Below are 24,260 nucleotides of genomic sequence, written 5' to 3'. Positions count from 1 at the left end.
TGAAAACAGATGGAACAAGCACAGCTTAGGCTTTAGGGCTCCTTCTTACCACTGAGACAGATTTCACTTCAAACCATTTCAGAATCCCTGGAAAGTGATAGGCGGTAATGTAAGTTGTTCTCTCAATCCACATGGTCTGAAGGGAAAAACATATCAATAAATTATTAAATATGGACAATTAAATGTCTTAATTAATCTTTGGAGTGAGCAAACACAGGGTTTGGTAATCCTTTTTTATTTATGAGGGCTTGGAAACTAAGTAACCTTAAACCAAGTAACCTTAGTCCTTCAAAGAAATTTTAAAAAGTGCTCACTGCAAATTCATTGTCTGGGTCCTTTTCACCTTTCCTGAAGGGCCTGGAATACTGGAACTGGTCCACTTCATTGGTTCGGTAATAGCTGCAAGAGCAGAGGGAAGGACAGCAGTGTGTTAGCAGTTTGACAAGAGAACTATAAATCCCAGGATATTCACGAGAAAATAAATCATCCATTAAGTGTTCTGTTTCACACTTTAATATCTGCTCTGGAACCCCTTTGTCTTTAAACTGGTGCGGCACATTGAGAACAGGCTTAACTGTAAAGCACTGGATGTCTGTGAAGTTCAGTTAAGGATAAGACCAGGAACAGTATGGCGCAGCAGATAAAGACAAGTTGTTCACATATATATTTTTTATCTGTAAATGTCAAACTACGAGTCTACAGCTGTACAGGAAGCTTTGTGAGGCTGCACATAGCACAGTGGTGCTTTGAGCTCAACTTTAATGTCAGCATGGCAATTAAAAAAATAAATAATACATAAATAAGTTTCCCTGGAATAAACACTGCATGTGTGACAAAGGATACACTGTCCAGGGGAGTTGCTGATGTTGTCTCCAGGGGGCGCCGTACTGGTCATGCGGACTGCATTTGGGAACTGAGAGAGGAGTTTTAGGCTGAAGTCTTCGAGCCACTCATACTCTTTGCCTCTATAGATGAACATCTTGTTCTTCAGCGGGAAAAAAACAAATGAAACTCAATAAAAAGTCAGAATTATGATCAAGCTTTTCATTAAAGCATTCATTCTGACATTATCTTAGGTCATCAAAAAAGCCAATAACCTTTATTGGCATTATTGCACATTGCCCCTGAGAAACGCTTCAAAAAGCTAGCTCATTGCAAAAGCACAGCCACATGAGGGTTTCTTTAAGTCGCTATTTATTGATAGAGGTAATAATATTCTTACCCTGAGGAAAGAAGGGAATCCAAGGCCATAATACCCAACTGCAAAGTACTCTGGCTGTGGCCGCATTGCATGCATTATATTTTCATAGAACTGGGCTTGTTTTTTCTGTGACAGAGGACAAAGAAGGTGGTAAGGCTGCCGTACATTTAAAATACATTGTAATTACACTATTACAAACTGATATTCATAATAAATTTATTCCAGTGACATCGTCGAAAGAAAAAACACGTTTTCTCTCTTTCTCTTTCATATAACTTTGGATAAAGCTTATTGGAGCATGATATGACTAATGCTGAGAGGTTTTATAAAAGGGATTCGTACTTATTTCTTATTCACATGCTCGAACTTTTCGTTTAACCAACTGCACTCAGCTTAAAACTTGATACATGATTCTTGTCCACACACAAGTCATATGACTAATATTAAAACTATTAAGGCAATTACAAAACAATCTGTATTTTATTTTAGCCATGTCCATATCGGTGTATAGATCTGCCTTTTTCCAGAGGTTTTAAGAAAAGCAGCATTTTGTTTGTAGGGCAACTCACAAAGCACACATCCTCTTACCAGCAGCTGGCTCAGCTCCATGAAGTCAAACATGTAGCTCTCGTGCATCTTGGCCAGCTGCTTGCCCAATTCAATGGCCTTCTCCCACATCTGAGAAGACATAAAATGTGAACATAAAAATGTAGAGGCTCAAGCTTTGACATGTGGCTACCACTGCTGTCCTCAGTGAAAAACCCACCTCACAGAATTGCTATATGCAGGTGATAAATAGCAGCCAGCGAATAGATCTAAACACTGACAACTAAAAAATGCCTGACTAGTATTTAAGTTACACAATGCTGCACTCAAGAGAGCTTTATTAACTCTGAACTTTTCACCTTGCCCTTGTCCAAGTAAAATATGATATCATGGAAAAGCCTTTCTTTAAGCTCCTGTTGTGTCAACACATGCTCCGTATCCCGAGGAATCAGATGGGGTGCACAGGGTTTGTCCGACCACTGGGGAAAAAAAATGAAAAATTCATAGATCTACCTTCAGGTGAACATTTAGAAGCATGGGGATAGTGGCAAAAGTTAAGCAGTGCAAACATAAAAAAAAAATAAAAAATCTGATGTCAAACTTGTTTAAGCTGGGGGAAAATAGATTATACTGTAGTTTGACAGATACCTCCAGTAATTCAGCATGTAGTAGCAGAGTGTAGGCTGCTTCCGTAAAGTTCTCACAGTCCAGGTGCAAATCTCTCAGCTTGCACAAGTACCTGATCACAAAAGTACATTGGTTAGATATAGTGAGCATTTTACCATAGAACCAATGTGTTCTGTGATTTATCTAACTCACCGGATGTAAATGTCCTCCCTCTTCTTTTCTTTGTAGAAGTTCTGCAGGAAAAAAAACAAACTGTTATGGCGGATTTGCTGAAAACATTTTCTGTCAAGTAAGTTCGTGCACATAATTATGTCATGTGAATGAACATGTAGTGTTAACTCTTTTAAATGTGGGCACAGAGCATACCAGCACATTGACTGTACAACTCATTCGGTGTTCGGGGCTTTCATCATGTGTTATGGTGCGGTATGCCAGGAGTTTCTCCAGCAGGCTGCTCAAAAGCAGAGCCAGCTCCTCTCCTGAATGTGACAGGTATCTGTGGCGTCTGCAGTGGTCTAGTAACCTGCACATACAAACAAATATCTATCACAGACTATTCTTTAGTTGTAAGAGGCTATTCCTATTTGCCAAATATGTACTTTCATCTTGGTGAGAACATTAAAATCAGATTTTGGAATTGCTCGGATTGTACAATTTGCCCTTGAGGTGTTTTGATTCTAACAGTCTTGCTTTTCTGGACACTGAAGGCCTTTTTCAAAAACACAATCACAAAGGCCTTTGTTGTGTTTTAGAGGTAATCCTATGTGAATTCCCCATTACACAGAGTTGAAGGATTTTGATCACTGTGTTGTAGTGCTTAAACATCTTGGCGAATAAAAGAAATATTTTCTGTTTGATCTGCTCCCCTGCCTTACGTTTTCTCCAGCAGGATTTTGTACTGCTCATCCCCTCGGCCTCCTTCTACCGCTTGATCCAGTTTTTTTATTAGTTCGTTCTCGAACTGCAAAGATGAGAACAGAAATACACCGTTATACAAATCACAAACGTCACATTTACCCACCAGCTGCTTCAGTTGAATTATACCAAAATGCAACAAAGTGCTAAACTTTTAAGATAGTAGTTAACATAGATTTTTACCGTTTCAAACGTACGTCCAGGACTGAAGTTGTGCTCACACTGCATCATATCAAAGAATATGGGTATGGTAGCTTTCCTCAGCTCAGGCTGTGGCACCAATGTGACCTCTAGTATGGGCCCAACCATGGCTGGGATGAACTTCATTTTGTGGGGGCCTGAGGGACAACAAAACATTATCACACAGAAATATCACAGTATAATTTGAGAATGCAATAAGCTGCCTCTTCATTTCTCAACAAACATATGACAAATCTAATAACATGGTAGACAAAACAACACACTGTGAAACCGGACAATAAAAAATATTGTCTTGTTATTCCCTTTGCGTTACTGCCAGGCGCTCAATAAACAGCTCCAACTCTATGATAATAGCAGCACTATCAGATGGTGCAAAATACTCACCAAGATTGTACCACATATCTCTGATCTTAAATCCAATATTCTTCCTCATGTCTCCATATCTGTGGCAAATTTAAATCAAAGAACTGTTCAATTAAGTTTTGTCTATTTAAATAATCTTTTTGATGAATTGTAAATGATTTTACTTGTTCAGTATCTTATTTCGTTTTTCTTGAGAGAAAGATTCCAGCTGCAGTGTCTTGTGGGTGAGGAATGCCACGGTCAAATGGAAGTAGTTATTCCACAGCTGTGAAGGGAGAGAGTCTTCAAATATTAATGTCATAATTATCCTTCTTCAGCTTTTGATTTTGTGTTCAATAAAAGAATGTAACCTCTACTCAGGCAGGGAGGAGGACGTGACACACCTGTAGTTCAAAATGTGCCTGGTCCAAAAAATACATATTGAGAACATCTGAGTACTGGTTGATGGCTCGAAAGAAGACTTGCATTTGCACCAGGTTCATGATCACCCAGTCAGCAGGGAAGATGTTTCCCATGAGGTCCTTAAACATAATGAACGTCTCCATAAGGAAGTCCTGAAGGCAGAGCAGATGGTTAACTGCAATTGCACATATGCACAATGTAGCTTTACAGAAATACAATAAATATTATTCAAAAGACTGAGCTAAGCAAATTTACAACTATGCATCTATATGTCAGAAACACATAGTGCCCCCACAGCTTAATGTAGGCTGACATCCTCATCATGTCAGTTCGATCCATTGCCTGAAATGTCTATAATCAATACTCTCTTAAAGAGCATTAAGTGGCCTGGGTGGTTTAATTCCTGTTATTGATGAGATGCTTCAGGACAAATGTAGCCAACGGGGGAGGAACTGGGACACTTACAATGATGTCCTGTCTTGTCTTGAAGGTGCTGATGTAGTGGGCATAATGCAAATCATCCATTTGCTTCAGGATTGCTGTCATGCAGGCAAGATAGTGGCCCTGCCACAGAGAGAAGTCCACTGTTACTCAGCATATCATTGTTAAATATCCCCTAAAAATGCTTTAAGAGCACAAATTCCGGGCTGTGTTCAGTGTTTTTTTACATTTCTTAAAAGATTGATCATTGTATTCAACTGCCATTAAATAAAATGCGGTGGATGTACTCATCAAGGACATTTTAGCTCTAACAACAAGGCGTCTTACGATGAGAGGAGAGGTTCGGTCCATGCTGATGACAGTCCGATTCACCCTGCGCAGAAGCCGTTCCATTATCAGCTGGACGTGACCTCTGGTTGGACCCTAGAGACAAAGAACAGCTTTAGATACTCCAAAGTGCAGTCAGTAATGAAGGGCGCATTTATTTAGATTAAAATAATCAAATAAATACATAAATACTGCTGTCAGTGAGGATTTATTAAACAAATTTCAATATCTGTAAATAAAACCCAAACTATCAGGATGAGGAGATGCTCTATCCAGTTTGAACAGTTTATCTTGGTTAGAGTGGCAGCAGGTTAAGCACAGCAGCCCAGATCTTCCTCTCCTTAGAAACATTATCTGGCAAGAACCTAAAAGATACTCCCAGGCCAGATGGGAGCATGTTGGGTAACGCCATCCTTCCAGCTTGCTCTGGGCCTGCCCTGAGGCTTCCTCCCTCTAGAATGTGCCCGAAATCGTCTAAAGAGAGCCCTGAGGCATTTCAAGTAGGTCGTTTCAATGCAACAACAGTGAATTTACTCAGAAGTCCCCAGATGTCTAAGGTCTTTATCATTTCTCTAGTCATGAGCTACCCTGCTGAGGAAACTAATTTTGGCCTTTCAATTCCATTATCTCATGCTAACTAGATGCTTTTTTGCCATTTAGATGTCATAACACTTAAACTTCTAATTTCTGTGTCTTAGGTTGCATTTGGACTCCTCACCACGTCCTTGCGATCCAGACTGTCCAACACTGTGCCAAGCAGTTGTACGCAGGCTTCATGATCAGGTTTACTAGAGTGGTCGTCCAGCTGCCCACTGAGCTGGTCAGTAACAAGTGGAAGAAGCACATCTCGACAATCTGTGGCAACAGGAAAGAAAAAAAAATAGTGCTAGCTGAATCTAACATACACATGCTGTACACACATTTCCTGTTTTAATGGAGTTGATCTGACAAACTTATGTAGGTGTAATATGGAGCAGAGATTTTTTCCCCCCTTCATCTTGTGTGAAATGTCATTATGTGGTTTTTGAGCCTCGAGGACTCCTACCTGGATGCTTGAAAAGGTCACTCTCCACCATTTTACACATGCAGCCCAGCTTCTGACGCACAAGCTGGGAGTCAGGAATGCTTGCAATGAACTTTGCTAGGAGAACGCTGAAAAAAGAATGAAAGAAAAGAGCCAAAAGTGCAGTTGTGACTATTTTAATGTGATTCACATTTCACATATAGTAATTATTGTCACAGAGGACTAATGAGGAACACACATAACAGGTTGATTTTACCACAGAAAGAATTGAGAAAAATGCCTCTTTTACTCAGAGGTAAATACAATAATTTGCACTGAGACAGGCAATTATCATTTCCTGCTGTGCAAAGCCTCTGGAGACTTACCTCAGCTCCACAGGATCAAACACAGTCTGGATGTCATTAATGATGCTGGGAAGGTATTTCAATATTGCCCCCTGAAAAAAAAGCAAAGAATCTGGTCTAATCAGGCTGAAGAATGGGGATGTTTTTAATCCTCTAGTAAAACAAGCTTTTTACGACAGTACATTTTTCTCATCTTATTGAGGCTGCCAACATGGAGCCCATACTTATTTTGCAGTTAATTTGTGATATTTTTGATCAACTTATCCACAAAACAATTTCGCATGCAACACCCAACAATGCTAAAATTTAAACCAAAGCAGCCTTAAAAGTGTGTTTTAATTTTATTTCAGAGCTGTAAAATCGTAATTTGATGAAATTATAAAACATTTCTACATGTTTTACAGCACAGCACGACATCTACTAGACATGTCATACTTATTCGGTTTACCTTTATTTTCACTGCTTCATCTAGTGGTCTGTCCATTAAAGTGTTGAAAGAGAGGAAAAGGGTGCGAATGGAATTGAGGAAGGCATCCCCATCTTCCCTGTTACCGTAGAATCTGACAAACAAAGCCAGGCATTGCATTACAAAGAAATCATCCTTCGAATATGAGCATGCAAAGTGGCTTCTTGTGGGACAGCCTGCCAGATACCTGAGATAAAGGATCCTGGACTGTACAATAAACCTAAACAGGTATTTGAGAGCTTTGAGTGCAGCGTAGAGCCTCTCGGTCAGGTCGGGCTCCTCAGCGTGGGCCACATAGTAGTTCAGCACCCTGGTTAGCTTCCTGGGAAAGTAAATGAGTCAGACATCAAGATCTGGTGGTAATTTGAATGTGGGTGGAGAAGAAGAGCAAAAGAAGAACTAAAAATAAACAGCATAAGGGGGTGTAAGCCATCAAAGGTGGAAAGTCTAGAATTGAGACTCACATGTAAGCCAAAGTGGCACTGAAGTGCTTGTTGATGTAGGTTTCCAGGACCGGGTTGAAGTGTTGGAATTTGATGTCACCAATAAGTGCGATTACAAATACCTGGTTAAAAACAAACGATGAAAACAGTCAGAGTCTTGCCTTAGTTGAAATAATAGCTGCTTAAACATCTGATAAGCAGTTCAGACAAAACACAGGTTGTCCTTTTCTTTTCTAAAGCAGTCACAGAAAAGGCATTGGGCTTCAGGCTAACTGTGACTGCTTATCAAAGATGCATCATGAGCTTGTACTACTCATTTTTAGCATTTTATCAAATAACCTTCAGTTCGAGAAAGTCTGTGACTAATGTGGGATGATTTGGTTTTTTTTCCCCGACCCTCTTGTGCCTGTAGAGTCATCTTGTGATCCCTTGTGGGGGTTCTGACACCCAGTCTAGAAATAAGTACTATATGTAACGTAATAGCATCTTGTCATAAACACTTTGTCATCCAGTGTCATTTAGCACTGGATAGTAAAAGCTTTCACCCACTGATGCAATAGCTTTACCAACTAACCAAGGCATCGAACACCAGGTTGTCATAGGTGTCCTTTTCTGAGGTTTCCATAATGATGTTGAAGAGAGCATCAAGGGTGTCCTGGAGGAACTGCACATAAAAGAGAAACCAATTAGAGAAGTGTCATTAAAAGGAAATGATGCTACATAACTAGTGCAGCATTTGTGACAAAAAGAGAACTCACTTTGACAATCTCGCTCCCCGCAACCTCCATCAGCCGCTGCAGTATCTGGTCCACATCTGCAGGGTTAGACCTCCAGTTCAAGAGGCCAAGCAGATCCACTGGTAAGACATCAACATATCAGAAAACATTTACTAAGAGTGACACCCCCTATGCAACATCACTTAAGATAATTATGTGAAATTTCAATTTAAAACCTAATCAGATGTGCATCAATCAACATCAGCACATCAGCAAAATATTTGCAACACAGATCAGCTTAATTAATTTCAAGGCAATCTGAGGGGAGGAAAACAATGGTGACACTACACCTCTATATAAAAAAAAAAAAAAAAAGCGCACTGCTTTACCGTTCTGAGTGAGTTTAGTGGAGCAGGTGAGCGTTGAGATCTGGAAGCTGTCCTTAGTCACAGGAATCACTCCTGAATGGTGGAACTGCTTCCCTGTTTGCTTCTCCTTTTCCTCCACTTCAGCCCAGGTTGCTGGCAAGGTGAGATAAACTTTTGCATCCTCTGCCTTTTTTACGTCAACCTACAAAATTCATAAAATACAGAATGAATCATGAGGTACATTGATCGATGGAGATCTAATTTCATATTTATCGAGTGAGGAGAGAGTCATGCATAAACCATGTGCTCACCGTCAGCTAGATAAGACACTGATTTTTTTTGTGCAATTAGATAAAAGCAATAAACAACCTCCTTATTATTTTAAAAGTAAGCACAGTAAAGTTAATTTCATGTGGAATACAAATTCTAAAATCAAACAACAGCACCTTGTAGACGATAAGTTCATGCCTGCCATCTTTTAGTGTGGTCCCATTTCCTCTCATGAGCCGGACAAAGGCCATACCAAAGGGCTTCTCTGATTTGTCCCTGGCTAAAGGATACACAGAAGAATAAGATGAGAACAGATTTGCCAGCAGTAACTCTAGCTGTGTTTAACATGGTGAAAGGGGTACAAGTGGATTTTTGTGGATTAAATAAAGCACAGGGACTCACTGTCCTGGGAGGATCTGTGTCGAAACATCACCCTGAGGTGACAGCGACATACGTCTTCAATGGGAATTGTCACCTTGCAGAGAGCAGAGGAAAAGTCAGGGCAATAAAGGAGAGTGTAAATACAGGATAGTACATATGGAAGCAAAGTTAACAGGTGGGACATTCATATGAATAGAACATTCTCAGCTGATATACTCCCTAGAAGATTACTTCATTATACTGAGCCACAGTAAATCCATTTGTTGAACTAATCTGAAAGCTTGAGATACAATGTTCAGAGTTGCACATGTGGGTCCTTGGCATGAGCTTACCTTCACAGTTTCATTCCAACAGGGCTGCTTCACTTGGTAGTAAATTATAGATTTGTACTCTGTGATGCCTTCACATCCAGCCCCAGGAAACATTACATTCTGTAGGAGATTAAGGAAGAAGACTTGTTTACAAGGCAGAATATCAATTTGATAATAGCAATGACGCTATCATACTCATTCATATAAGCTAACAACAATTATGAATACTGAAGAGCCCACTGCATTGTTATCAGCTCTTTAATTTTGTGCATTACTTGGTCTATTTTACCTCCATGGGATTGCCTTCATCATCATGCACACTCAGTATGATCTCTACGTTTTTTGGAGTCTTCTTTTTACCACGGTCAAACTCTCCCTGCAGTAGAGTTACATAAATATCATTCCTCACGTTTCCTGGGAAAAGGACAACAGATGATCAGGTGAATGCGCTGAACCCTTCTCACGGCTTTGTAAGCAATTAAAATAAACAAGACCGTGGGGTATGTAGAGCAGAGCCCAGCAACAAAGTCTTTAATTCACCTGGGAGGATGATTTCTGGAAAGCCCATTTTCTGGGCGACAGCCGTGCTGTGGTCCACAAGGTGGGGATAGTCTTTTTTCACCTGGGGAAGATCCCCTGGGAGGAGCTTCAGGGTCACAAACAGCCCTGCCAGCAAACATGTAAAAAAAAAAATTGTAAAGTAGATGCTAAAAGGATACACCATGTAGACCTTTCACATATCATTTATTTCCCTCAAAATAAAAAAGTCAATTTAGAGTGACCCTCTGAAATCACAAGGGAAGACACTGTCTGTGAGCACTTCATTTTACCCTGGCCTTTGGAATTTACGTCCCGTGCGGCAATGACTTTGTTGAACACAGCAGTGAGTGGCTCATTCTCTCCTACGACTCGAGACGGAATGAGGGGAGACATGATGAGCTGCCTTTGACGGATGTAGGTTTCCATGGCTATCCTAGGGACAGAGACATCACGGTGAGAATAAGGAAAATCAACTGCCGACATCTTTGACAGGTGACAAACAAGTGGACGGCAGGACTGCAACGGCAAATGTGTGACTTCTGACAAGATGCACTATTATGTCTCCCCAAGCACATTTAAGTCACGACCACAGAGAAAAGTACCAACTACGAGTAGTATAGCTACACTGAGCTTTCCAAAAATGTTTTAGGTGTGTAGCTTAAAATATAAAAAGTTTGTTAGTTAAAAATTAACTAGTTTATTTGACCATATTTGGCACAAAATACTGTGCAAGTTAAAAAAATCTAAGCATATGCATTTCTTGTTGGTTTCATACAGAATTAAAATACACTGCATAAGTACAAATATCTTGAGTGATCAAGTGACTGATCAATTTGCCTTAGTGGCCACATTGGATTAGACTGGTTTTCTAATTAATTGTATAATATTATGGCAGCTTTATTGACAAGCTCATTGTGTATATCCAGATATGGAAAATGTATTGGTCAAATTGTATATCTATTTAAAACTGAGGGGATCCCTTAATCTCAGTAATTTGGGTTTTTATACCTTCTGATATGCTAAGAGCCTTGTGAGGAAGAACTTAATTTTAGTTTAGCATGTAAGCATGCTAACATCTGAAAACAAGCTCAACCAAGGCATACGATAATGGTATCTCTATAGCTGACCAAAATAAGGACAATATGGAAGATAGCAAACCGTTTAAATACAGCCATAATAAAGTACACAACATATCCTTCAAGTTTGAGCAATTTTCATGTTTTGAAAGTTTAATATGAACACTTTATTAGCATTAAAATTAATAACATGAAGGATAGGGGTCAACATACCATTTTGAGCAGTCTGCATTGTGACAGCACATAGCCCCTTACACAGCAAAATGTGATAAACTGTTTGCAGAGATGGTAGTAGTCACAAAGTCAATATTCAAGTAAAAGTGTATATAGATAAGTACCAGTTAAAATTGCATCTTTTACTCAAGTAAAATTACTAACTATGTACATTTTCGCTAAAGAACAAAAGATAAAGTACTCCACTAAGAAAATGTATTAAGGGTCAAAGATCACTGTTGGTAAAGGTGAGGCTGTTTTACTCACCTGGAAAATTAATTGAGCCTAATCTTTTTATTTGTGATGATTTATAATTATTCATTTCATGATATCCAGTAGCAAGTAAATCATTCAGTGCTAATAAAATATAAATTAATTCCACAAGGTTGAACAAGTTGCTCTGTAGTACATGTTTTGCAAGGATCATACGTAGAGAATAGGTTTGCTGAATTTGCATGTCCAGCAAAATTTACTTAAACCTATATTTACATTAGATCTGGATTAGTATTCTACGCATCACTAAAGATGCAATATGTAAAAGTATATGCATTTCACATTAGAAAAAGAATTTAAATTTAATATTTAAAATAATTATCCAGACAGATAACGAGTCCTCATAAAAGATTCTAGGGCACAAAAATGTAACTCCTCAAGGTGACAGTGACTAGTGAAGCAGGGAGAAGAGACACGTAGAGGTTAAACCTTGGTGTAATTTGGTGTCAATGTCAGGAATCAGTCAAGATATTTTGGGGGCTCTTCCATCTAGAATCCCTGTGAATGTATTATTGTCCTCATCCCCACGCTGTGTAGGTGTTATGAAAACATGGCCTTGAAGCCTGTCTTTGACAACAGCTAACGCTCAACATTTCACAAAGTTTTCAGTTTGCCCTTGAAATACAACATAGAAAAAGTAAAACTGCATCCTTATCAAAACAGTAAGCAAATATGTCTCAAGTTCTATTCCAATTCTGTATCATTATTTGTGCTCAATTGTCATATATCACAAAGTAGGGTTGAGCTTGTTAACAGTAAAAGTGTGTTAATATCAAAAGACTCACTGCTGAAAAGGAATGAAATGCTGTTTGTCCTCTTCTGCTTTGTCATGGATGATAGCTGTAATGTCCATTACTGCAATGACACAGACATTGGGAGCATCAGAGGTAAGCAGCAGCCTCAAGAATAAGCTAATCTAAACAAATGCAGTTTTTCAGTGACTGCCAAAACAACATCAAAATAAAAAACTGTCTTGATTTATAGCTTGTAAAGTTTCTAATCATATAACTCCTGGAAACTTTGTGTTCTACTTTTGAAGCAAAAGCAAAGCCAGGTGTTGGATCTCACTTACTTGTTGCCTGGCACGGCAGACCATCAGCATAGTAAGACAGATTGATCTCCAGCTTGCAAATGTCTCTGAATTGTTTATTCCACCCAACACCTTTCCTAAAGTGTTTTTTTTTTCCTGGCTAGGAATAATGTATCTTCTGAGTTAAACGTTCTTTCCGACTTCTTTCTGGTTTCAGTCCATTTGCTGGAATGCATGAGGAAACCATTTCTCATCAAATCCACTAATCATCTGGCCAAAAACAAAGATGGTTGCTAAACCAATTTCCACTGACTTCTTTGCCAAGGCAGAGCGGAGGCATTTTCTAGGTCAGAAAGCAGGTGTTCCCATTTCATTCAGAAGTGAATCCTTCATTTTCACACTAGTTGACAAAACTATTCATGCAATCACAGCATCAGAAACGAGTGTCATTTTTTAAAAAAAAAAAAAATCACATTTGTATTACTAAAATGAACATTAGGACATTTGAAAAACAGCTCACCAGCCACACCAAATGGCCTCCTCAGTCCACCTGTGTGTTTCTTGCCCTCTTTTAGCTCCATGCTGCCTACTCTGATGATCTGACACACCAGGTAGAGTCGCTGCCTCATCAAGTCGCTGCTGCTCAGGTCCTGGGCACAGAGTACAGCCACAAAGATGATTTATTAGGGCATGTTGAGTGATATTGTGCATTACTACAAAAGGCAATGGACTGTAGGTATCAGTAAGCCTGTCATTATGTGCATTCATCTGGCAGGAACTGCAGACCAGATGGCAAATATTACAGGATGAAAGCACACAGTAAAATCCTCAAACATATCACCTTTCAAACACCTTTATGTATTTATATTTCTGGTTACTTTCTCAGGCCAAAGAAGACTTGACTCCTGTGCTTTGAGGAAGTAAATGTAACTACCAAATGCCTTTATTAATGTGGCTTTATTACATTCTCAACCACAAATTCTTGATGGCACATATACATGATACGTTAATGCCTTGCTTGCTTGGAACCACTGACGGTATGATTAATATAATTTGGAGCCATACAATAGAGGTGTATTAAAATTTTCACACAAGTGTCATGAATGTGACCCATTCAGTGAAACTTTCAGGAAATTGGAAGCGATCCACGAGCAAATTGTCTCCTTTGTCACAGGCAGCTTTTAGGTTGCTCAAATCTGAAGCAGAGGGAATACAGTTACTGCGTTGCGATTCAGTTACCGTAAATAATGCAGGCAGATTGTTGAGTTTTTCAATTTCTTTAGGCATCCCCATACTGTCCCAGCGCACCAGGAAGTTCTCACTGCATGAATTTAAATAAGACTCACAGTTAGAGATCACATTAGCGAAGGCATCAGGAGAAAAAGAAAATGTTAATATTGTAAATTACATTGTAATTGTGTTAAAACTACACAAAACCTAAAGTTTGCATATTTTTAGCAATGACACAAGAGTCTATTGGTCCCTACTCTGCACCCTACACTGGCACTTTATGCTATTAACTACAGCTGTAATTCTGCTGCGATGAAACCAAAATGTCTTTGCCCCCTTTTGAGTTCAGGGCAGGTTCACCATTAATATTCAAAAAGATGAACTTTTTAATTAGTTAATTTATTTTATTTTTTTGCATTTTACAGGTTCCTTTAGACCATTGTGTGTGCTGGCACTATTTTGCCAAGCTTAGGACAGAGATGTTAATTATGATGCTTCACTTTGTAACTTTTGTCTTTTTGGACGTAGTTGTGTAGATTATTTCATATAAATATATTTTTAAATTCAATTATCTACGATATATCTGATCTTTTGGGATACAAAAATGTCTATTAGTGTCGCATTAAGATGAATTTGATGTGGTGACTCTCTTTTTCCAAGTCACACAGTGTAGTGTAAACATTTTCTGCTTGCTGGGTTCAAATATTGAATTATCTGCCCTGTGACTCTTTAAACAGTTTGCAATTTTTTTGGACTAACAGACCAATGCAGCATAACCAACAGTGACCAACAGGACAGGCTGCTAATGCAACATGTATCATCTAAAACATCTTTTTGACATTTGTGGAATTAGGAGAACTTTGAGGAGCAAACCTGATGAACTCAGACTGGTCAGGATCATACAGAGACATGAGCAGCTCAGCATCTTCTCCAATGTTGCATACAAAGTTTCTCAAGGTCATGAATAAACAGTAAGTGTGCACCGTACTGAGCAGGGAATGACGCCTCATTTCCAGGCTTTGCAGACGCATCTGTATGGAAAAAAAAGGTTCAGGGCATTGCATGGACATAGAATTTAATTGAAATGGGCAGCTGTAATAGAGAAAAGGGACTAATTATATCAACAAAGCAGAAACATGCCTTCTCTTCTTGTATTCTGTCATCAACACTGCGGGATGCAATCTCGTGCGCTCGGAAAAGACTAACTGTACTGGACCAGTCAGGATCTAGTGTGTTTCCTGCTTCATCTCGAACCACCAGGTCTAACCCCAGAATCCTGTGTGGCACCAGAATTACAGAGACAATCTTACGGCCATGACTCAAGCCTATAAAACTTTACAATGCTGTTTATGTCCGTACTCATTTCATTACAGTGCAATAAGGCAGTAGGATTCATACCGGTTTCCATAATCAATCTTTGCTGTGACTTTTTTTTTAAGCTCAACAAGGTCATCCTTGGGCAGCGTTCCTGACACTATCTGAGATCGATATTCAATGAGGCTGTAGGCCATCTGCTGGACACCTCTGAATAGACTTGTCTTGTTTGCCTGTCAGATAAAAGGGTACATACTTATAGCAATGATACAACAAAACATATTGAGTTAGAATGATGAAAAGCAGACATGAACAGGACCGGTGTAACCGAAATAAAGAGGCTGATAAGAGACAAGTAATCTACACATACCACAAAGAGTTTGTGCCATAACTGTGCCCATTCCCTCAGAGTAGCCCCGATTTCCTGCACCAGGGGTACATCTGTCGGAATAATTATTTCCTGCTGGCTACCAGCCACAAAAAAAAAACAAGAACAAAATATTGGAAAAGCGCCTCATCACTCACAGATCCACTCATGTAATGTGGACAGACTCAAGTGCATTTCTATACATGATAAATAGTTGGATGGTTTGCCTACACAGCCAAGAAAGCTTTGCTGAATCCTCACTTATGATAATTGCAAGTGCACTACTGTGTTATTGGCAAATGACAAGGCGCAGCAGCAAACCAAAGCAAAGTGGATTATCATCAGGATGATATGTTTACTGATATGTGATCTCACCCTGTTCCCTCAACCGTAGCCTCCTTTAAGTGGATGTAGGAAGCTGGAAAAATGCCCTGAAGAAACAAGATACAATCAGTATAAACAAACCACAGCGCTGGTTATTAGGTAATAAGGCGCTAATTATGTCCATACCTTCTGTGATTTCTTGCGTAACTTGTAGCCTCTGTACCAGCCTGAGGAGGTATTAATGAATAGAGAAACACGTTACAGTGAGGGACAGGCAGTGGACGACACAGGAGTGATTTCAGTCCAGCCAGTCACGAGCATAGTGTGGTAAACTCATTTACTTTATAATTCATACCTTATTGAGTGCCCGTTAGTTCTACATTTCAATATTGTTCCTGTGTCTGCTTGCACAGTGAAGGGAAAGAGGGATGTGTCAGAGCCTGTTGTGTGTTCAGCCTCACTCACCTTCCAATTTCTCAAGTATGTGCACCGTGTCCCCCACCTGTAGACACAGCTCGTGCTCACCACTGGGATCATAATTGTAGATTGCTGAAGTACAAAGAAGGACTGTCTCATTATTAAAAAAACAAACAAACAAACAAAACAAAACAAACAAACAAACAAAAAACACACACACACACACACGTCAGCAAATGCCGTAAAAGAAAATGTTGTGGTTGTTGGTTAAGGAGTTCTTCTTCAAAGGTTTAGTGGATTGGGGGGGGGGGATAGAATCACTTTTCAGTCATTGCACAGAAAGGAAAGTCTGTTTGTTTATTTGTTGGTTAGAATAAGACGTTCTAGGTTACTCCCTGGAAAAGGAAAACAATTCAACAAAGTCACAAACACAGTGCAACTTGATCTTTGAATTATTCCCCATCTTCCTGCCCTTGGTAGAAGCATGCATGCAATGCACTGAGCCTTTGTGACTCAATCCTGTAAAGTATTTTGATATTTCTTTACTGAATTTGCCACCCTCTGTTTAACATTCCAGTAACTGGACAGTAAAGGGACTGTACTTGAGCAGGTACTATTGTCTGTGTCAATAGTAAGGGCCAGACTTCCAAAGGCAATGTCATCACATCCTCTCCATTTCTGACATCGTCACACTATTGCAGCCATTGGTCAACAGCTAAACTGTGCAGGTTCTGTTATTGCCAGCTGTCGTAACTGCGAGCCCTGCCCTTCCCTGCACTCTGTTTATTAACCTAACAGTCTTCCTGGAGGTGACTCCTATCTTTCCCTTTGAACTCTCCAACCAGGAAACATAAGAAAATGTCTACATACGCAAATGAACACCTGTGCACACACACGCGCACACACAAAAACCAGACAGAAGTTGCAAAAGCGAAACCTTGGCAAACAATGCTGTAGAAAAGGTCTTTGTCATGACGTGAGGGAACAGCAACAGTGCGCAGCCACACATTCTCATAGGGAGATAGAGGAAGTCTAAGCAGAGCTCTGCCCTGACTTGCATGATGATAATGCTTGTTGCTGGAGGCTAGATTTCACAGCACGCTTCAACTAGCTCCGCTTATCACACCTCAGAGTGAATACCAAAACTTGACAAAACACTGAATATGACTACCTTTCTCTCCCTATGAGTTCTTCCTCACTGAAATTTTCTGGCTTTCCATAAAGCACATTTGCACAGACGTACAGTCATAGCCAAAAATATCGGCACCCTTGCAATTCTGTCAGAAAACGCAACCCTTCTCGCAGGCAATTGTTTCAATTGCAAATGCTTTGGTATTCACCTGCTTATTGTTTTTGTTTGCACTGGAATAACACAGAAAAACAGAGAAGAAAAGTCAAATCTGATACAATTCCACACAGAACCCAAAAAATTCAGATATGGACCCATTGCTGGCCATTTCAGACTCCAGCTTTGTTTGCAATCAGTGCATTTTTAAGGGTGTTTCAGATCATTGTCCTGCTGGAAGACCCATGACCTCTGGTGGCGATGCAGCTTTCTTATACTGGCCACAATGTTGCGCCGCAAAATTCTTTGGTAATCATCAGATTTCATGATACTGTTCAAACGGTCAAGGCTTCCAGTGCTAGAAGCAGCAAAGCATCTTTGATCTGTAGGGACTGTGTTCTTTTCTTTGAAGGCCTCATTTCTTTTTCTGTAAACAGTGTCATGATGTCCTGTATCAAAAAGCTCTACTTTTGTCTCATCTCATCATACGTTCTCCCAGAAGGATTGTGGTTTTGTCATATACGTTTTGGAAAACTCCAGTCTTACTTTTTTATCCCTTCGTGTCGGCAGCTGTGTTCTCCTGGGTCTCCTACCATAGCGTCCCTTTTCATTAAAATGCCCACGGATAGTATGAGCGGACACGGTTGTACCCTGTGGCTGTAGATCATCTTGAATTTGTTTAGAAGTTAATCTGGGTTCTTTATCCACCATATGAACAATCCTTCGTTGTCCAGGGAGGTTAACTACAGGGCCATGGGATGTAAACCTCTTGATGATATTGTGCACAGTGGATAGAGGAAAATTAAGATCTCTAGAGAGGGACATGTAGCCTTGAGACTGTCCAGGTTTGTCCAGTTTTTTTCTCTTAATTCCACAGACACCTTCTTTTCTCAATGCTCAGTGTGACACACAACACAAAGGTTGAGTCAACTTTTCTCCATTTTAACTGGTTGCTAGTGTGATTACTATATTGCACACACATGTTACTTGCCACAGGTGTTTCTAAATACAAATTACAGGAGCCTCACATGCTTGAAAAGCAGTTATTTCTTACAATTTTGACAAGATGGCAATTATTTTGTCCAGCCCATTTTTGAGTTCTGTGTGAATTTTGACCAAGTTTGACTTTTCCTCTCTGTTTTTTATGTTATTGCAGTGCAAACAAAAGCAATAAGCACGTGAATACCAAAACATTTGCTATAGGAACAATTTTCTGTCAGAAGGGTTGCATTTTCTGACAGAATTGCAAGGGTACAGATATTTTTGGCCATGACTCTACATCTCTACAGGGATTCAGTCACTTTTTAGTCCAAGGCTGAGTTTGTGTTAACCATCCTATAAGCATTAAAATAATGGCTTAGCCCTGTGGTGGCAATGTTGTAAGGATCACATGCACAGGTTCGTGTGACTGATACCTTACTGTGTGATCCCTCATCCACTGATCAAAAAGGAAAATCTTGGTTGGTTTCAAAAACTATGCAAAGCCATTGATGGATTTCTTACTTTCTTGTTTTGCTCAAAATATAAATTTCCTCGCATCACAGCAGTGTAATTTCTTTGTACCAAAACACACAGCAATACTAAGACCAGGAAGCTGAAGCCTAAAATACAAATATTATGTGTTGTTACATTTTAAGAAACTCACTGGCGTACTGTGAATTCTCTTGAAAGGAGTTTTTGTTTACACCAGGAAATTATTTGTGCAGCCAAAACAATTTGAAATGAAACATTGCACTAAAGAAATGACATCTGCCTCTGGTCACGCCGAGAATGACAATGGTCCATTCACCAACTTGACACAGTGTCCGAGCCTGGCAACAACATGGCATTGTGCCATGGTAGGAACCCGACTGAGCGTGTTGTGATGCCACACTGTCTAAACTTAAGGCAACAGTCTGGGCCCTTGGCAGCACAGCTCATCTTGCACAATTGTAAAACACACTATCTCACTCTTAAACTTAAAAAAGCTAGCCTGTAGCTAATGTGTAAATTCCAGTAAAAGCTATATCTGCTCAGGTTCCACTTAATGTGCATACTAATGTGAAATCAAAGTCTGACTGATTCACTCCAAATGATTTATCATAGAAGTGGATTAACTGACAATTAAATAGCTTCATGGCTGAACAACTTGAGTAGCTGCTGGCAGCTCCTCAAAGGACAAACTATTGTTCTATTGTTAGCACAAACTGCATGTGAAAACAAAACATAAAGTTGTTACCATGATAAAACATACAAAGAAAATAAGAAAAAAAACCAACAAATTTTAACTATACATGACTTAAACAACCAGTGCTTGGATCTACAATTGGTTCACTCAAATCATTTTGGTTCTCAGCTGGAGAAGCTTAATATCTGAGGGAAATTCAATACTAAACCAAGAAAGGGGTCAGGCTTAAATCATGCTGAACAAAGATGTTCTGATGTTCCAAAGATAACCATTATAGTCCTATTTACAGTGGAGCTGGAAAGCAAATCATATTACATGCCAAACAAGACAAATCATCACAATAAAAAGGTATTAATGAACTGGTACTTGAGAAACAAATCAATTAAAACAGTTATTACTTAAAAACATTTTAGTATGAATTTGTCTTCAGTAGGCGAAATTGAATGCATCTTCTGTAAAAGCGGTTTAATGTATCCCAATTTCAGGTGTTACCAAAGTGAGGAGAACTACATTATCTGTGCAAAACTCATTAGGTTAAAGCAAGTATTAAAGTTTGTTTTTGAGCCAAATCTCTTCAAACACGACATTTCAAAACATAAGGTTTTTGTGGAAAAACCTTTCGCCTTCCGTCTAACTGTCTAGACAGCTAGAAACAATCTGTATCTCCTAAAACTGTGTGCCAGCTAATAAGTCCTTTTAGGCTGTCCATAAATCATAATGTTAATTCTCAAGCTCAAAGCTAATGGTGGAAAAAAGGAAGAAAATGAAACTAGGGTGGGCTCATCTTTGAGTTGTGGTTAAATACATTGCAGCAACTTTTACAAAGAAAGAAAATTACAATTGTCTTATCTAAAGGAGAAAAAAAAAGCACAAATGCATTTCTCCAGGTTAATGAAGAATTGAAATGAATTCTCAAATTAAGTTTTAAAAGTCATTCCAAACCATCAAAAGTGAAAACAAGGTCAAACCTTATCTTCAATTACCAGCTGCAATCAGGTTTGACATTGAACAAGATGAACAATCAGGGATGTAATGATTGTGATCTATAGAGGCTGCAAATCAGCTTTTGATTTGTTAGGTTAATAAGATGTCCACACAGCATGTAACACCTGCACGGTAAATATCTTAAAGCTGTTTGCTGTTTTAAAGAAACAAACTTATGGTTTATTGCATGATATTACCATTGCTATTTTTATGAATTGAATGGCATTTCCCTAAGGAAAACCAATGGTATTATTTAATACAAAATAATTTAATTTGATTTTTTAGGCTTCACAGTTTTACACCTTTATGCATTTATGTATATATGTGTGTGTGCGCCACTAAGAAAATTTCATTGGAATGAATCGATGCCACCCAGTTCTCATAATACATCCATCATCAAAACCAGGATACCACACGCAAATATGGCACTCAATCACTTGACTAGAAACTGCTCACCTAGCACAAAATTATCTGGTTTCTGGGTTTGTTTACACATTATGCGGCCCACTACACGTGCCCACTACTGTTTCTGCACCAGCCCCTTCTGCACATTCCCACTTGCTCTGTAGACTTTACATTGGGATGGCGTCCTGAAGATTAAAGTAGTTGGAAGTGTCCCATCTTATCTTTTCTTGTTATAGTGAATGGACAAACTACTTTATAGGCGGCAGGGGGCTCTTCGTTGCAGTACCGTGAGTGGCCACTGGGCAAAATTGCCTGAAGGGCTGAGAGGAAGCCATACCAAGTTCTTGTAATACATCCATGTTAAAAACCAGAGACTATATTATCAGGAATGCAACTAAACAGGGCCCAAGGATCGCCACTTCGCTATGAAGCAATTTTGGCCTAGTGGAAAAAACAGTAGTAACGCAACTTTCACTTTGATCATATGATGCACACTAGCCCTCAAATTATTCTCCAGAGAAAGAAACACCACAGAAAGAGTCGCTATAAAACAGTGACTACATCTTTCTGAATGTCACAAACCCTGCAAATTCACTCGTTTTACTGTCAGACTTCAATTAATTTGAAATACTTTAAAATGAAAAGTCTAGACCACAGGGTCCGTGGATGGACACTGAACCCCCAACAGCCCTTTCCCATCCCCAGCTGTGGAGTGCCGGTCCAAGCCCAGTATAAATTGGGGAGGCTACACATCCGGTGTAAAAAAACTGTGTCAAATCATCATGCGGACAATGATCTGCTGTGGTGACCCTGAACTCACGGGATAAGCTGAAGGGACAAAAAAAACAAAACAAAATTTTTTTTTATAGGAACATAAAATACATGTTTATGTCTGGAATCCAAAATAAAATTAACTTTTTCAGCATTTGCTTAACTAAGAAATCTTCATAGGAGTGAAAGACCACCATGTTTTTACACCACTCTGTTGAGTAAAATTTTTTGCCCCTTTAATTTCCTAGACTACTTTACTTCAGTCAGGTAAACAGCAAATGTGTGATGTTTTCCATGTAAGCTGTCAATAAAATGGGCCGCTTTATCTTTAATTAAAAATCATGCAAGCATTTACATGACTGTTCATTAAGAAAAGCTTGCCTCAAAATCTATTAGAGCTGTGGAATGTAATTATGGATGCTAGGTAAAAACAGACATGCTATAAATTGAACTAACCTTGGAGTGCACATGTTGTTCACCTGCGGATTTATTTGAGCCTCCAGTGCAGTGCTTCTTTCCAGGATGTGTATATTAAGAAGCTATCTTATTATGCTGGTGTCACAAATTCACCATAAAAGATTGTGATATCTTAAGCTCCACATTAGCCACATTTTCCTGTTAGCTAGCATGATATAAATGATATTATCAGAAACCTCGAGATTGCTTCTTTCATCCCAAAATGCAGCTGCCTGTATCTGAGCGCAGCCTGGGTTGACTAATCGGATTAAAATTGTAAGACCTTGTACAGGGTCTGATGGCATTTTAAGGATTAAGTACACTGTTAGTGACTTCTGCCCTGTTTCTGAAGCGAATGGCAGGAATATATCACTAACAATCATGCAGAGCAACAGTTTTGAACATCGTACTGGGATCGAGAAGGATTTACACAAAAAACTACTCATCATGATCTGCTAAAACAAGGTCATACACAACCAAGAGGGGGAGTGTTGTGCTGGAGAGACTTAAGTCCTCACCTGAATTTGCAGGTTAAAAATATTTTACTCACACACAGTAATTAAGTACACAAGACTTCCTATAAACTCTGAGCTAAAGTCATATGATTCATGGTCCCAGGCTCGTGTTCTGCACACTCGGAAACAGCATGTGGAAAAGTGTCTGTAGCTCCGAGCGCACATTTAGAGGTGAGTCACAACAGTAACCAGTGATGAACCGATGTGCTGACTCCAGTTATTGCAGTTAAGCACAAGGATTGAGCCAACAGTTGTGCTGATTTGGCTTAAGGGCGTGGAGGACTACCTGATAGCATGTATGCACATAAGTCTCCAAGCCCACAAACACACAGGTGCCAGGGCTGCACCTTTATTGCAAGTTCCTGCAGTCCCATGCTTTTTTTTTTTTTTTTTTTAAAGTAAACTATAAACTATACAGCTGTAAGGAACACTAAAATATGCTTCCACTGGCAATTAGTCATTGTTTATTAAAGTGAAATTGGGAAGCCCTGTGTAAGCATAGCCAAATAGGCTACCACTTGTCTGCCCAACGCCAGGGCAAAGGGTATTTTCTCATCTCCCAAAGTGTACAGTCACAGGAGTGTCTCCCATATGGGGCCCTGCAGGAGTCCTGGGAGGAATTTAAGGGACCTTCCAGCAAAGAGCATTCATTTTATTTCCCTGTGACTTCAACAAGTCCACGCACTAAGATAAAGAACAAAAATGACTGGTATGATCATTGAACTCTTGGCGCTTTCCCATTTTACGCCTCCACCTATTAACTCACACTTGCAGCCTGAGGTAACGTTACAAACACATTTCTTCCAACAAACAAAACTTCTAGGGACTGTGGGACAACACAGAGGATGAAGTTCACTGGAAGAAAAAATAAATAAAAAAAAACTTGTGAAACCTAACTGGACTACGGTGAAAATAGCCGCCACATACCAACACTGACAAAGTCGCAGTAACTTGTGTTTCCCAACCTTACGGGATCCCGTTTCCATTGAAGTTAGTTGGATTAGTTGCTGGCAGTTGACTAGCTGAGCTAAACACACGCAGCTAAAACTCAACACTTACCGACTCCGTACTTCTCTTTTTTAGTAGGAATCCAGCGGGTCATGGCGGAGAAATGTGTAAAGCTGTCGGAATTAATAAATAACTATATACAACCGCTGAACGAGGACGGGCGGTGCACTCCTGCTCGTCCCGAAGTCTACAGTTCCGCCATCATGACTTGTGAACGGGGAGGGGAGGGGAGAGGAGGGGAGAGGAGGGCGAGCGCGGTGGGGAGACAGTGGGAAAGAGGCGTGAATCGTGTCTTTCCCAAACTAGCCCCGTCAACGCAACACTGAGGCACCTTACAACGCACACAGCCGTGCCATCAAAGTTTAATTGTCTCCAAGAAACAATTTTGCTCCAGACATCAGTCGATCGATATCTGTAGCAATTCCTCACAAATCCCTAAACGAGCTATTGGATTCAGGGAAATTACTGGAGTGAGACGGTACAGTTCCTCGTTGGACTTCATGCACTGATGGTTTTCACTTTTAGAGCTACTGTAACAC

General features: G+C 39.6%; 1 protein-coding gene across 4 annotated transcripts in view; it reads right to left on the bottom strand.

Moving 5' to 3' along the window:
- The window catches only part of dock5 (dedicator of cytokinesis 5), a 28,667-nt gene extending 4,714 nt beyond the window's left edge, over positions 1-23,953 (bottom strand). For 2 of the 4 annotated variants that reach the window (XM_067521159.1, XM_067521160.1), the window contains exons 1-43: positions 23,773-23,952; positions 16,179-16,262; positions 15,900-15,940; positions 15,765-15,820; positions 15,393-15,489; positions 15,107-15,255; positions 14,849-14,984; positions 14,582-14,739; positions 13,718-13,799; positions 12,999-13,128; positions 12,234-12,303; positions 10,177-10,319; positions 9,887-10,012; positions 9,636-9,760; positions 9,368-9,466; positions 9,057-9,129; positions 8,831-8,934; positions 8,406-8,586; positions 8,059-8,156; positions 7,875-7,964; positions 7,322-7,422; positions 7,045-7,179; positions 6,840-6,951; positions 6,413-6,483; positions 6,069-6,175; positions 5,742-5,878; positions 5,024-5,119; positions 4,721-4,819; positions 4,237-4,407; positions 4,018-4,118; positions 3,875-3,933; positions 3,473-3,627; positions 3,250-3,335; positions 2,741-2,897; positions 2,567-2,607; positions 2,396-2,486; positions 2,107-2,226; positions 1,790-1,879; positions 1,223-1,327; positions 844-985; positions 511-592; positions 315-399; positions 50-136 (exon numbers count right to left, since the gene is read on the bottom strand). In XM_067521159.1, coding sequence (XP_067377260.1) covers positions 50-136; positions 315-399; positions 511-592; positions 844-985; positions 1,223-1,327; positions 1,790-1,879; positions 2,107-2,226; positions 2,396-2,486; positions 2,567-2,607; positions 2,741-2,897; positions 3,250-3,335; positions 3,473-3,627; positions 3,875-3,933; positions 4,018-4,118; positions 4,237-4,407; positions 4,721-4,819; positions 5,024-5,119; positions 5,742-5,878; positions 6,069-6,175; positions 6,413-6,483; positions 6,840-6,951; positions 7,045-7,179; positions 7,322-7,422; positions 7,875-7,964; positions 8,059-8,156; positions 8,406-8,586; positions 8,831-8,934; positions 9,057-9,129; positions 9,368-9,466; positions 9,636-9,760; positions 9,887-10,012; positions 10,177-10,319; positions 12,234-12,303; positions 12,999-13,128; positions 13,718-13,799; positions 14,582-14,739; positions 14,849-14,984; positions 15,107-15,255; positions 15,393-15,489; positions 15,765-15,820; positions 15,900-15,940; positions 16,179-16,262; positions 23,773-23,815 — 4,515 coding nt within the window. In that variant the 5' untranslated portion in view covers positions 23,816-23,952. Of the gene's footprint in view, positions 1-49; positions 137-314; positions 593-843; positions 986-1,222; positions 1,328-1,789; positions 1,880-2,106; positions 2,227-2,395; positions 2,487-2,566; positions 2,608-2,740; positions 2,898-3,249; positions 3,336-3,472; positions 3,628-3,874; positions 3,934-4,017; positions 4,119-4,236; positions 4,408-4,720; positions 4,820-5,023; positions 5,120-5,741; positions 5,879-6,068; positions 6,176-6,412; positions 6,484-6,839; positions 6,952-7,044; positions 7,180-7,321; positions 7,423-7,874; positions 7,965-8,058; positions 8,157-8,405; positions 8,587-8,830; positions 8,935-9,056; positions 9,130-9,367; positions 9,467-9,635; positions 9,761-9,886; positions 10,013-10,176; positions 10,320-12,233; positions 12,304-12,998; positions 13,129-13,717; positions 13,800-14,581; positions 14,740-14,848; positions 14,985-15,106; positions 15,256-15,392; positions 15,490-15,764; positions 15,821-15,899; positions 15,941-16,178; positions 16,263-23,772 lie in introns of all 4 variants that reach the window. The other 2 variants (XM_067521157.1, XM_067521158.1) reach the window with 1 other exon arrangement.
- Positions 23,954-24,260: the final 307 nt, after the last annotated feature.

Source organism: Channa argus, chromosome 11 (genome assembly GCF_033026475.1).
Source record: "Channa argus isolate prfri chromosome 11, Channa argus male v1.0, whole genome shotgun sequence".
Lineage (NCBI taxonomy): Eukaryota > Metazoa > Chordata > Actinopteri > Anabantiformes > Channidae > Channa > Channa argus.
The sequence above is the reverse complement of the archived record's forward strand: the minus strand, read 5'-3'. Positions and strand labels throughout refer to the sequence as shown.